The sequence below is a fragment of the Lissotriton helveticus genome, chromosome 9 (assembly GCF_964261635.1).
Source record: "Lissotriton helveticus chromosome 9, aLisHel1.1, whole genome shotgun sequence".
Lineage (NCBI taxonomy): Eukaryota > Metazoa > Chordata > Amphibia > Caudata > Salamandridae > Lissotriton > Lissotriton helveticus.
Window position 1 is genome coordinate 230815151 of NC_136070.1, and position 14487 is coordinate 230829637.

The 14487-nt window shown below is 48.3% G+C and overlaps 1 protein-coding gene across 1 annotated transcript in view; it reads left to right on the top strand.

The window, feature by feature from the left end:
* The first annotated feature begins 674 nt into the window (after positions 1 to 674).
* The window catches only part of LOC144782699 (neuroglobin-1-like), a 139214-nt gene continuing 125401 nt past the window's right edge, over positions 675 to 14487 (top strand). Inside the window, exon 1 of the mRNA XM_078662027.1 lies at positions 675 to 850. Within this exon, the coding sequence (XP_078518153.1) occupies positions 675 to 850 (176 nt within the window). The remainder of the gene's footprint in view (positions 851 to 14487) is intronic.

The window sequence follows — 14487 nt, forward strand, 5'->3', positions numbered from 1 at the left end:
GGGGAATTTTACTTGTTGTTTTCTTTACTTTGAAATTGTTGGTACTGCTTGAACGTAGCAGACACTTCTCTGAGACTGCCTGCTAGGTTTGAGCAGGTATTCCCTCAGAACTGTTTTGACCTAACCATAGTTGGTCTAGTGAGTTGGAAGGGGTGCCTCTAGTCCTTTCCCAAATGAATAACCCAATTCCTGACAGTACAGTAAGAAAGTCAGGCAGTGGGCCTGAGTTTGTGTGTCTGCAGGCACTTGAGGGTTACATTTTAGTTCCACTCTCAAATTAATGGAAAGTATCACAGCCTCCACTGTGCTCTTGTAAATATCTTCTTTCCTTCAGCTCAGCTGGAGAGTCGGACGTAAGGGAGGGGCGAGGGGCTGCTGCCTCCACACAGCTCGAGCCCTGCATCTTCCAGGAGGCACCGGAGCAGGTGTGTGACATACAGCGGGGCGATTCCTACAGCAGGAGAGATAAGTGACTCTGATAGATAGAAATACATTAAAAGGACTTTAGATGTGAAGGAAGGCGTTGCCTCTGGCGTTAGCGCTCCTAAAGACGCCGCCCGCGAGCCAAGCATCGCTGAGCGCAGAAGAGTTTCTTGCAGCCCACGAGACGCCCGAAGAAGCTGCCAGCCAGAGCCGGGGTACCGAGAGTCCGGGTCGGCTCTCTCCCGGAGGTAATGGGGTGCGTGCTTTCGGAGTTGGGCTTTGGGTGGGGCGCGTCTTCAGTGCAGGAGGAGGGGGCGCCCCCAGACCCGGTGCTGACCCTGTCTCAAGAGGAGCTGCGCCTTCTCCGGGAGTCCTGGAGGCTGATTCAGGACGATATCTCCAAAGTGGGCGTTATTATGTTTGTCAGGTAAGAGGCCTCGTATTTGTCCATTGATGACATTATAATTCGCAGTTCAGTTGGAACATGCTAGAGGTAAAGTAACGGGATGAGGTATCACAAAAGGGTTTTTTGTTGCTTTCCTCTTTCTTTGCAGAAAAGAGTTGTGTAAATGCAATGCTCGTTGTAGCACCGACCGTGACGTGCGTTTTTGCATTGGTTTATTGGTAAATATTTTGTTTTTTGCACTGCTTTGTTCGGTGGGGCTTTCCAAAGCATCGGTTTTGCACTATATCACTTGGGTCTTTACGTCTCTAAACCGCTATAATTTACTCTTAGTGGTGTTTTGCAAAATTTATATTGCACTTACTACCGCCCATTGGGGCTCCGGAGCGCTTGCCTATAAGAGTCGGACACTCCAACAGGCAAGGTGTGTGGTTGGAAGTATGTAGTATTTGTTGTGTGGTTGGAAGTATCTAGCATTTGTTGTGTGGTTGGAAGGATGTAGTATTTGTTGTGTGGTTGGAAGGATGTAGTATTTGAGTGGTTGGAAGTATGTAGTATTTGTGTGGTTGGAAGTATCTAGTATTTGTTGTGTAGTTGGAAGTATCTAGTATTTGTTGTGTGGTTGGAAGGATGTAGTATTTGTGTGGTTGGAAGTATCTAGTATTTGTTGTGTGGTTGGAAGTATCTAGTATTTGTTGTGTGGTTGGTAGTATCTAGTATTTGTTGTGTGGTTGGTAGTATCTAGTATTTGTTGTGATGCTGGGTGTGAGGTGTTTCCATGTCGTGCGTGATGCCCACCGATGTGTGGTCATCCTGTATTGGAGCACAGTGCTTAACAGTGTGATGGATGACAAAGTGAGGCTGCAGTTCATGGTTTTCAGTAAGCTGGCAGCATTGAGCAGCTCTGCCGATCCCTTTTGGCATATCTTATGCTTATACTCGCTTAGCTGGTCGCTGCACTTGGGTTGTCCATTCTGAAATATTCTATTTACATTTTATGGTCCTGAACAGGTATGGGAGAGGGAAAAATGGCGGAAAGATCTGCAGTCGTGGACTAAATTAAAGTCCTCTGTTGACCAGCAGTATGTGTAAGATCTCTTTAGTTATTCAATACCTGTTCCATTGGTAATGGGTGATTTACTGCTGCGGACTGGCAGGGTACTGGGTGATGGGCATGACCCATAGCAATTATGTCTTATGTGAGTGTAAAAGTGTCAAGTAGTTTAAGGGAATTGTTATACAGCTTGTATGAATTACAAATGAGATCCCGACTGCCGAATGTTAGTGTTGCCATGGGCCAGCAAGGTTTTATAGGTGATAAAGTACTCCCTTTCATATATTATTAGGATATTGCAAGTCACTGAGGAGTTCAATAACCATACAGAGGAACGATGCCGAAGGCTATGTTCCCTCATACGGTTATCGAACTCTGTCTTGCAATATCCTTAACATGTACAGCAGGGGAAACTTTATTCCTTATAATTAGTGCTCCCGGTTTTATGGTATTTATGTTTTTTAACATTTCCGTCTGTATTTACCCATATTTATTTTTGGGACATTTTATCTTTATTTATCTATATGTATTTTGTGGTTTGTGTATAAATGAAGTTGTAAAACTGTACATTTCCATATTTATTTAAGTGATAGACAAACACTCATACTTTGATGTCTGTCGTGATTTTGCTATTTAAGCTGCCAAATATTACGTAACAATACATCCACTAATTATTAGCATTATATAAAAAAAATTATGTAGACAAATGCCAATATTTGAAGAGATGTCATCCTGTTTTTAATTTCCCATGCTTTCCATCTGATCAGCTGTTGGGCTACAATTCATGAGACTTCACAGAAAGACACTTAAAAGAAGCACAATGTTCTGTATTTATCCACTTTTAAAAATAAATGGAGACACAAAACAAATTTTTTTCTGTCCGTATTTATCTGTAAATCTCTGTAAAAACGGAAAACAGGGAGCCCTATTTATAATACATAGTCACATCATTACCATTGCCACAAACCACTCACATCCTTGGTGAGAAGCGCTTTCATATAAAAGAGACAGCATGTTTGCAACCATGAAGAATAAAAATTGACTCTGTATTGCAAAATTAAACACATAAAAAAGCCGTTAGATATTTGTTACAAAAAGATATTATAATCAGTTTAATACAAGTCCGCTTTTGGAGAAAAAAGCGTAGTAGCCCAGAATGTGTTGAATCATGCAGAAATATTCCACCTTTTTAATAATTTAAAGAGACTATTCCATGCATTTACTCCAGTTTCTATGTGGTAGATAAAATTAATTGGAGATGGAATATGTGAGTACAAGCTGTGGTGGCAGTATTAATAGATAAGCTACAGGAGATTAGATATTGTTAAGTTGCAAGGGTACGACTTGCAAAGGAGAGAATGTAATCTTTGCAATGAGATGAGGGAAATCTGCAAATATAAAATATTAGACATTAAGACAAATATGAAGAGGGGGCGTGGCTTGGAGGGCAATGCAAGCAGTAGCGTGAGCGCCGAGCACCGCTAAGAAGGGCCCGTAATTATCCTGCACGGGGACTACCTCGTCCCCCCTGCGGTCCTCTGTGATCGGTGACCGTGGGGAACTACGTGGGAGACACTTGACCCCCCCCCAAAAGGCGTGATTAAAGCCATTTTGGCGACTTCCTGGGCCGCGCTCAAAACTAGCGGCGAAAATCAAAATGGCGGTGAGACCGAGATCAGCGGCTCTTGGGCCGCGCTGACGGAGCGCTGATAACCTGCCGCGAGGAGCTGCGGAGCGCGGAGGGGAGAGTGCGGCCCCTTTCAGCGGCTGCCCGGGAGATCCTCAAACCCTGCATGGAATTGCGGCGGGGGTGCTCTGTGTGCCCTTTCCCCCTCCCCTCGGCCCACGGAGAGAGCGTGGCAGGAGAACGTCGACGGGACAGCTCCGTGAACTGGGTGCCGCTGAATGATCGGAACTGCTTGACCCGGCGCTGGTGAGTGGTGCCGGGCAGGACCCGGGGCTACTAGCTGGGGAGGCGGGTGAGTGGCCCTGTGACCGCCGGGCGCTGCGAGCTGGCGGGCGGGCGAGAGCGGGAGCCCTGAGGATTGAGCTACCGGCTGGGCGGTGACGGCCGGGGAGATGCCGGACGAAGCATAGCCTGAGGAGGCCAAACGCTGGGGGCTGGCCCCGAAATAATAGAGAGCAATCCCTAGGGGAGCACCGGCGCACTGGGAGGCCTGAGAACGGTGAGAGGGGGACCACCTCCGGAGCTACGTCGCACGACAGCCCAGTGGGGATCGGTCCAGCTAGTGCAACTTAGAAAGACGAAGCAGGTTGTTGGGGGCTAGAGCAGCGACACTCGCTGACATTGCACGCCCTGGGGCGAGGAGCACTGCAGCGGCCAAGAACTATCGGGGAGCTGCAAGGTGCGGGCGATTGTACCGAGGAGAGGCACGAGGCCTAGGAACGGGCGCAGAAAGATTTGCATGACACTGGTGATCTTGCCCGACTGCTGGAGCTAGACTGCGGCGCACGTTAACGGAATAGCACTGGGGCATATCTAGAGTGAGGAGTCGACCTAGTAGTACAGTGGACAGTACTGGCCCCTTCGGAACGCACTGCAGTTGCTCCTCAGTCACGAACAGCGAGACCCTGTACCTTGGACCCTGCGGGAGCGGCCTGGAGATCTTCGGTATGGGCAAACTCAAAGCAAGAAAAGATGGGGCGCAACAACTGTCTGATGCCGAACCCACGCCCCAATCTGAACAGGAAACCAATGGACTCCCGCAAGACCCAGGCCTGCAGCGGCAGCTAAGACATTGATTTTACCTTCGAGACACAGCGATGCCGTGCATCCTTCCAGGCCGTCAAGAAGGAACTACGGGCGGAGGGGCTCCAGTACTCCCTGTTGTTTCCTGCCAAACTCCGGATAGTCCTGGATGGGGGGGACTTGTTTCCATGAAACACCAGAAGAGGCGTGGACATGGCTGGAATCTTATCGGGCTGGTAAAGATGGGACGGAGCCACAATCGCAGAACCTCGCTGAGCCTTCACAACTCCGGAAGTCACAAAGGATACGGCGTCGACGGCGGGGCCTGCAGAAGCCATCTACCTGTCAGACCGAGGTGGAGCGCAGAGGGGCATTGGAGGCGGTGTCCGCCATATCTGAAGACTTGCCGGCGACTCAGCTGCTGGAATCAGACCTGGAGAGGGACAAGGAGTGCTCGGAGGCTGAGTCGACGGCGTCCGACAGTGTAAACTTACAGCTGGTCACGCCTGGCACGGCAGATTAACTCCTGGATGAGTAACTGTTGCACTTTAAGTGGATATTGTGGGGCTGTTGTACTTGAGAACGAGCGAGTGGACGGATCTTGCTGGGCTGTTCCTTGCGGCTGGGAATCGGGAGGGAAGCTCCTGGCTTGAATCTATGACGACGCAGAGGGGCAGTGGCTAAAAGTTGGAAGGCACCGGTCACAAGCAGGAGAGGGTTGATGATATTAAGTTTCATGGGACCTTCGCGGTGCGGTTTGGGCGTTGCTTTATTTGATTGTTTGCTTGCTAGGCTCCATCCAACCCCCACCGGATGGTCCCCTGTTAGTACGCCTTTAATACTTATGGGGTGATTGTTGGGTTAGTTTGGATGGGATTGCTATGTTAGTGCTTGTTCTAGGGAGGGGGGGCAATGCAGAGGGCGGTTTGGGACTGTTGGGACAAGGGGATGTTAGAGTTGGGTATTGTGACTCACCGGCATGGTTAGGGAAGAATAGCGTTTTTTGGTGCTTTATGTTTCGAAACAATGAGTCCATCACCTGATGTAAAATGCATGAATTGGAATGTGTGGGGGCTAAACTCTATACAGCGTAGATATAAAGTTCTCTCTTACCTGGTGCGTAGGGGCGCGCAAATAGTTTTCTTGCAAGAAACCCACCCGACCAGAGCTGAGGGACTGGCGCTGCAGCGTAGATGGCAGGGGCAGCTCTATTATACTACCTACTCAGCGTATGCGAGGGGGGCACTGATCTGGGTCAGGGCCGGGGTCCCCTTCCAGTTGACCGACCAGCTGATAGACCCAGAAGGCCGTTATGTAGCCGTTAGGGGACGCCTGCATGGGAGAGATGTGACCCTCTGTAGTGTTTATGCCCCTAATGTGGATCAAGCAACCTTCTTTGCACACATGTCCGATGCCTTGGCTGACTATCTCACGACTGCACTATTGCTGGGAGGGGACTTCAACTCCATTGCAGATGTGACCATGGAATGATCCCATCCCCCGTTACCAGCTTGCTCCGATCCATAAACTCTCGAAGGTTAGAACCCAATGGCAGGATAGTTGGGGACTTACAGATATATGGCGCGCGCAGCATCCCGATGAACAGGATTACTCATATTTCTCGGCTCTGCATGATCTGCACGTGAGGCTTGATGCGATTTTATGTAGCGACGACCTGGCTCCCATAGTACTCAACAGCGAATATTTATTGCGCACCATCTCGGATCATAACCCGCTGCCGGTGAGTTTCTGCTGGACCAGGGAGCGCCCAGCGGTCCCGACTTGGCGTTTGCGACCAGAACTACTAGAAGACCCGGCTTTTCAGACTGACCTAGAGACAGGGATAGGGTGGTATTTTAGTGAGAATGAGGGCACCGCTACGACAACCGCTTTTGAATGGGACGCTTGTTTCCGGTCCAGGGTAGGCATGGCTTGGCAGTTCGGGCTGGACTGTTCCCATGAGGCACAGGGTCAGACTGATTTGCATATAGCCATGTCTGAACTGGGGTGGCAGAGTGGGCTAAAGAACGGTGATGGGTCCAACCCAGATCTTTTGACTGGGTGTGAGTGTTTGATTGGTTCAGATGCTCCGTCCATCACCACCCCCTTTTGTACCGCTTTTGGCCGCCATAAGTGTGGCAGGGTATGCTCAGACGTGAGTCCCTTGCTCACTTTGCCACTGGATTCAAGCAAGCCGGGCTGAAGACGGCTGTAATGCCAGAAACCGGTCTTCGGAAGCTTGTTTCCGGTCCAGGGTAGGCATGGCTTGGCAGTTCGGGCTGGACTGTTCCCATGAGGCACAGGGTCAGACTGATTTGCACATAGCCATGTCTGAACTGGGGTGGCAGAGTGGGCTAAAGAACGGTGATGGGTCCAACCCAGATCTTTTGACTGGGTGTGAGTGTTTGATTGGTTCAGATGCTCCGTCCATCACCACCCCCTTTTGTACCGCCATCCTAGACTACGGAAGCCATTATCATCCCACTACTCAAGCCAGGGAAGGCCCCTACGGACCCCTCTGCGTATCGACCATTATCTAGGCTCACCACTGACTATAAAATTCTGAGTCGTGTCCTGGCCACCAGGCTACTTCCACACATGCTGCACCTGGTTCATCCCGATCAAGCTGGCTTCATCCCTACTCGCCATACTGAGGGTCGCATACACAGGTTGATACACATTTTGAGTGGAGACCATGGTGCAGACAGCCGGGCGGTGGTCCTCTCAGTAGATATTGCAAAAGCATTTGATACCTTGGAGTGGCCCTACCTTTTCTCGGTTATGAGAGCCTTTGGGCTTGGAGACGGGTTATGTCTGCTGGACTGAAATTTTTTACTCGTCCGTAAGTACCAGAGTGAGGGTGGGAGCGATCATCTCTTCCTTGTATCCGGTGGGGCGAGGTACCCGACAGGATGCCCGCTCTCCCCGCTAATATTTGCCCTGGCCATAGAGCCATTGGCTATTTGTGCCCGATTGGGACCAGCATTCAAGGCCTACCCCTCCGGGGCAGGACGCACTTTATTTCATTATATGCAGATGACCTCTTGATGTTCTTAAAGAACGCCTGGGAGGCATTGGAGGGGGCACGAGCCCTCCTCCTCAGGTTCGGGGACATCTCTGGTTTGAGAGTCAATTGGGGGAAGACCTGTGTCTTTCCGGTGGCCCAAACATCTGGCCCGCCCGCGACTGCACACGACGTCACGTGGGAGCCTCGTTGCCTCCCTTATCTAGGGGAGCATATTTACCATAACCTGGATGATCTGCTAGACGGTAATATTGGGAGGGCTGTGAGGGGGCTTAGGGGCAGCATGCAATTTTGGGGAACATTGCCGTTGTCGGTGGCGGGCCGGGTAGCACTCTTGAAGATGGTGGCACTCCCCCAACTGCTCTATTACTTTCGCACATTGCAGATATGGATACCTGTGGCCCTTTTCCGGCACCTTCGCTTTATGGTGAGCAGTTGTATCTGGGGGAATGGGAGGAGACGAGTGACGTTGGACAAACTGATGCGCCCCAGGTCGGAGGGGGGGTCTCGCCGTCCCAGATTTTGAACTTTATTACCTGGCTGCGCAGTTCCAGGGCCTTACCCAGGCAGTAGCACTGGAGTTTAGGGGGCCTGAGCGAGCAGTTGAACTGGACGTGCCATGGCACTTCCTGTCCTTTGTGGTGTTACAACAAAAACTACATGCAGGCTCGTTGACAGTAGAGGAATGCACACTGAGGCTTTGTTGGAATGCTACCAGAGCAGAATAGGAGTACAGCTCCCTTATGCCCCAGAGATACCACTGGGCATGTGTACAGCACTTCCGCATGGCGGTGATTGGTCGGCTCTTGCAGAGTGGGAAACCCTTGGGTTGCAGGTTGTGGGGGACTTATACTGAGATGGCATCGTATTACCTTATGATGAGTTACAGGAGAGATTTGGAATCCCACAGGGTCACTACCTAATCCATGCGGCCCTGATTGCTGCCGTTCAGAAATATTGGGGAACAGGCTTGTCAGAACCCCCCGGTGAGCGCGGTATGCCAATATGTTACGATGTCGGCGGGCACCTACAAAGCTGTCACTTGCTTATATGGCCGTATGCTTGAGGAGGGGTTGCTGCCGCTACAGAGGCTCTGATCCCACTGGGAGGCAGACAGGGATAGGGAAATTCCTGACTCGGCCTGGATGCGAATAGTTAAGAGGGCATGGAAAGGCACTAGAAATGCTAGATTTCAATTAGTTCATTTCATATTGCATAGGGCGTACCTTACCCCGGAGAAGAGCAATCAGTATTTTCATGTAGATGATGCACTGTGCCCCCGCTGTACGTTGAGGGGTGCGGGTCTTTTGCATATGCTATGGGATTGCCCACAGTTGGGTACTTACTGGGAGGATATCATTGCATTATTGGGTGAAATTATGGAACGACAGGTTACCCCAGACAAAGGAACCGGTCTCTTACACTGGTTCCCCCACACTAGCAAGACAAAATTAACGAGCAAATTTCTGGACTTGGCATTGGTGTTAGCCAAAAGAGAGATTACGTCCCATTGGAAAAACCCAGGGTGGGGGGGCCAGTTTTACTAGATGGAGGGCTGCGCTGCTTACATGGGCGGGGAGCGAGAGTGTGGTTCGCCTGCAGCAGGCTCAGAGATCCCACAATGACAAAGCATTAGAAGCGGTGCGGGCATGGGAGGCCCTGGTTGAGGAGCTGAGGGCCTGAGGGCACCTGCGGCAGACTCTGGCTCGGAACTGAGCGCACCTACTGGGAGTGGTGACTTATAAAATGATTCCCCTATAGCCACGATGGGGAGACGCATGGAAAAGGGTGCCCCTACACCTGCACTATAGTCATAGTATCCCACATTGTTGTGTATCTAGTACCAGGACTATGCTCAATTGTTGTGACTTATAGATCTACTACAAAGGGTTGGTTTAATAGACACCCCGGTGAGTCGGGATGGGTGAGGGGAGGGCCGAGGGAGGGTAGTACAGGGTGACGTATTATTGATTTGGTTTTATGATGCAACATACGGTGATGGCACAAGTACCCTGGAGATTGAGTTGCATGATTCGTAAACGGAGCCAATTGATCACAATTAGTTTTCTTTAATTAATAGTTGCTTGCTTGATTGTTCTGATTGGAAAGTACTGCTGAATGGCATATATTGTTATGCACACCAAGATATGACTGAGCTTATTTGTAACCTGGATTGGTCACCTTGTACTATTGTTGAGTTAAGAAAACAATAAAAAATAAAAAATTAAGACAAATATGAATGTGATTTAGTATGCTTTGCTCATAGAGAAGAGGCATGCTGAGAATGGAAAGGAAGGATAGAGTCAAAAAGGAAAAGTGCAGTCGACAATTTGAGGTTTAAAGTCCAAGCCAGTTTTTCATGCAGGGTTTTTAGAAAAATTGTGGAGGCTGTTTGAAGCATGTGAACAGCCTGTCTGCATCTCTGTTGCTGCCAGGCCACTGCTTAAGCGAGGAGAGGTAATCTGCTCAAAGGTTGGAAGTGTAGAGTAATGGCTGGCAGCATGTATAAGGAAATATCACAATCTTTAGGCTGAACTCAAATGAAGTTGTATCCCCACCTGATTAGATACAGGGTAAATAATGTAACCTCAAAAAGGAGATTTTGAAAATGTTGTAGTGGATATTCTTTGCTCACTTTTGTCATTTGGGCACAGTATTTGCGGGATAGAGGTGAGAACAGACCTCCCCAGACAGTGGAAGTATATTGCCTTCATAACTATAACGTGAGAATAGAGACTGGACACTGAAGCAAGAAAAAATGGACACAAAGCTATCTTTATAAATTCAGGGGCGTATTTATCAAAAACTCAGTGCAGAAAGCCACCTTGCTGCGCTGTGTGATAGGGAAAGGGCAGAAATGCGCCGTATTTAACATTATATGGCGTATTCCTGTCTTTTCCCTGAATTGGGTCACTTTTCTAGTGGCCACGCAGGCACCCTGGTGCAAGGGGGCCTGTGTTGTAAGCAGCGTTGTTGTTGTGCAGGAAGGGACCTTAGAGGCATGTTCCTCTTTCTATGTGTACGCTGAATGCAGCACATATAGAAAGAGGAAAAGACTTCTCTGGGGATGCGTAGCATTTTGACGCACTCCCAGGTCTACCACGGATGGGAATGCACCAAAATCCATGGGTAGATGCATGGGAACACCCATGCTCCACTAATGTGATGCCTCCCTGGGGCAGTGTAACGCAACACAGTGATTTGTGCTGCTTTGCGTTACTCTAGATTTATCAGTCCACTCAGGGCCACACATGGTGGCCTTGCATGGCTTGATTAATCAAGCTTAAGAGCTCTATTGCTCTTAAGCCCCGTTGCGTGACGCCAGGGTGATGCAACTCTTTAATAAATTTGGCCCTCAATGAAGGCTCCTTTAGAAAGGGTCTGTGGAGTCCTTGTTTTTACTGAGTAGTGCAGGTTTGGTAGATGTTAATTTTAAGAGATGTACTTGCTGTTTCTATTCAGATGAGGATGTTTCTATGCTGGGCCTTTCCTTTGTGTTCCTGATTTTTACAGGCAGGCTGAATGGCAGCCAGGTGCAAGATCTAGCACCATGTTATGGGTACTCCAGATTGGAGACCGCCCTATGTTACCTGCCCTGAGATCATTGTTTCACACAAATTTACTAATACAGACATTGTTCTCCTTTATCCCACCCTAATCATCTGAGAGAAAGGAGAGGAGCACCTCTAATGTCATGTAGTTATAATTTTAAAAAGTGTGAATAAATATTGAGTTCATCTGATTAAAAGTGCACCATTATTTTTTACTCTCCTCCCGCCCAGATTTTCTCTCCCCGGCGGCACCAGCAGCACAGATTCTGTGCCCAAAAACAACTCCTCTCAGCTTCAGGCACATTATCAAAAATATTTGTTTGAGTATCAAAAAATTTAAGGGCATATTAAAAGTAAAAAACACGATTAATTATATATATCCAGCACACCTCATCCTAGTGTGTACAAAGTTATATATATATATATATATATATTCCATCTTACTTTAATATATGACGTTTTAACATTAAAGTTCCTGTTCAAAAGGTTGTTTTCTAATCACTCACACTTATAATCCTAAAGTGCTAACTATCTTCAATATATAAGCAAGCTCAACTTTTTTTTTTATTAAGAAACCTAGAACACTGTCCCAAACAAATGTTTAGGGCTGAAATATGTTTCTCCTCATCAACCCAAATAAAGTGCACTGGGTTTAAGTGCAAAATGCAAATAAAAGTTCCATCCAGTTAATCACCATCATCATCTTCCCACACAAAATGACATCATCTAAGAGCTTTTCTGTAAGAATATGTATACAGTAATGGGCAACTTAATTAGGGCAACAGAGCTTATATGCATTTTTTCAGTCAACAAAGTCCTCGTATCCGGATCTGAAATTAATAAATATACATGAATTTCTGCATCAGCTTTGTGACACCATGATATTTCAATCCCCATGGTAAGGATCGGTGTAGGTTCCTGTTTCATTAACTCTTTTTCTCTATACCTCCCTTGGATGGACTTTTATGTGTTTTAATACCACAGTATTTCAATCCTGTCAGTGAACTTTGATGATATCGCTTGTAATGGCTTGCCATTGGATATCTCCTATCCCCATTCTTGATTGCTCTTATGTATTGAAGAATTCACACTTTTAATTTTTTAACTGTACTTCCCACATATAATTTTCCACATTCAAATTCCAGGACATTTATGACAAACACTGTATTACAGGTTATCCTGTCATATATGGTAATTGTTCACCCCTCAAAGGTTTTATATTCTTTTTGATTTTGTCCATATTGGCAAGCTTTACACATATTGCATTTGATTAAGTCTTTCCTACTTTCTGTTAACCAGTTATCTTTTCTGACAGGATCAAAGAAACTCTGTGTTAGAATTTCACCAAGGTTGTGGTTTTCGGAAAGGTGATCCTTGGTTGGGGACCAGTGATGCTTTTCAAATGTTGATCATGTTCTAAAATATGCCAATTCTTTTTTAACATCCCACTGATATCCGATTGTGCTTGATCATATTCAAGGAATACTCTACAAATATTCTCCTAGTGAATTGACTCAATTGCTGCTCCTTTTGGATCCTGGTCTTGTCCATACAATAAAAGTTATCTTGACTTCTACCTGACTCTTTCAAACGCTTTATTAGGCACACATTTGGGATTATCCCATTGAGCGAATCTTGTTATTATTTTTTTTTGTTTTATTTATTTTTTATTAAAAACCTTTATTGTACCTATAAGTTTACACAGCTGTTGGCCTACAACCCAGGGGGCCGGCCGCTATCACATTCTTGTAGTCTCAATTTAGTAGTGTAAAGCTGGAGTCTGAACGTTATTCTTTAGCATTTCTCACTATTACATAGCATAATAGGGTACATTATTGTCGATAAATTGCTGATCAATACCTCGTTTTTTGGTTTTCTGTTTTCTAACAACAAAAACAACAACAAAAAACATAGGGAGGGGAGGAGCCAAGATGGCGACCGGAGCAGACCTGTAGGCTCCCGGCTCCTTCAGCCTGCTACCGCCGCACCGTGATCCTGGCATAAATCCTGATACAACTTACTATTCGATGAAGTGCGGCGCGGCGCTGATTTCAGCGGTGTGTTTCTGGTCCCTCGACCTGGCCGGCGGCCGGAGATAGCCGCGGTACTGCTTGCAGCCCTGGAGCCCGCCTGCACAATCGCTCTCTGCCGTTCCCCGGAGACCTGATGGCGGCCGGGATGCCTGGTCAGCGCTGACGACCCGAGCACCGGTGGGGACCTCGCGATGCACTGTCTGTGCTGCGACGCTTACGGTGACTTGCAGAAGACGGCCAGGAGCGAGCGCTTGCTGAGCTGAGGCACCCTATCGCAACGGATCCTTTGTTTGGGGCAGTTACAAACGGAGAGTGTCGCACGGCCATGTTTGTTAGCCTATGCTTGCCTGACCCCGCGCCTCACTACCCTCCTCTGTTACGAGGCGCCTCTCCGCGATGTGTGCATCACTGGTACTGTGCTTTGTGATATCGTAGCCCTGCAGGGACGCTCGCCTGTGCCACACTCATCCTGCCGATTTCCCCAGAACTTCGCCATGATGGCTTTGTTTGATGCTCCGAGGTGTGGGGGAGAGCGCCCGCCCCTGCCAGTGGCCTGTGTTGCCCCACCTGTGTTGGGGTCCGATTCTCAAACACCTTTTTTGGGAAGTGTGAGACGGGGGATTCGGCCTACACTTTCTTTCGAAAATATCCTGACTGCCCTGCACGACCTCCGTGCTGATATGTGCCAAGGCTACCAAGTACTTCGAAGGAAGCTAGACGACATGGCGTCGTCGCTGCGGCGGGAATGTAACGTTCTGACCCCGCAAAGTCTACACTCCTCTCCGCCTGCGTTCCATGGTGATACAGCGCATCCGTCTGCCAGCTGGACGCTGGTGCCCGCTTCCAAATCTACTGCTGCCCGAGACCGTCCGCCTGCTACCTCTATCTGGGATACTTTGTTTCTCCTTTCACCGGAGAGTGCAACATTGTTGGTATTCTCACCGCGAGTTCCTTGGGACATATCTAAGACATTGTCGACCTTATCGCCGGCCCCTGGGTTGTGCCCTCCGATTCTGTATTCAGAGGACTCGTGCGCTCTGCAGGTTTCTGGGGAACTCGCTATTACAGTCGGTGGAGTTACTGATGGCTCTCGACGGCCATTTTGTGTTCCTGAGACGCTCTCACTCTCTCGGTGGCCATATTGTCTCACTGTCTCGATGTGGCTATACCTAGTGGGATTCCGACGTTCGGGACAGGGCTGATGACTTTTCCCTTGCTGGCACTGACTTTCTGCCTGGCTGTAACCCCGGACTGCAACACTTGTTGATGCATTGCTTATGCATTAAGT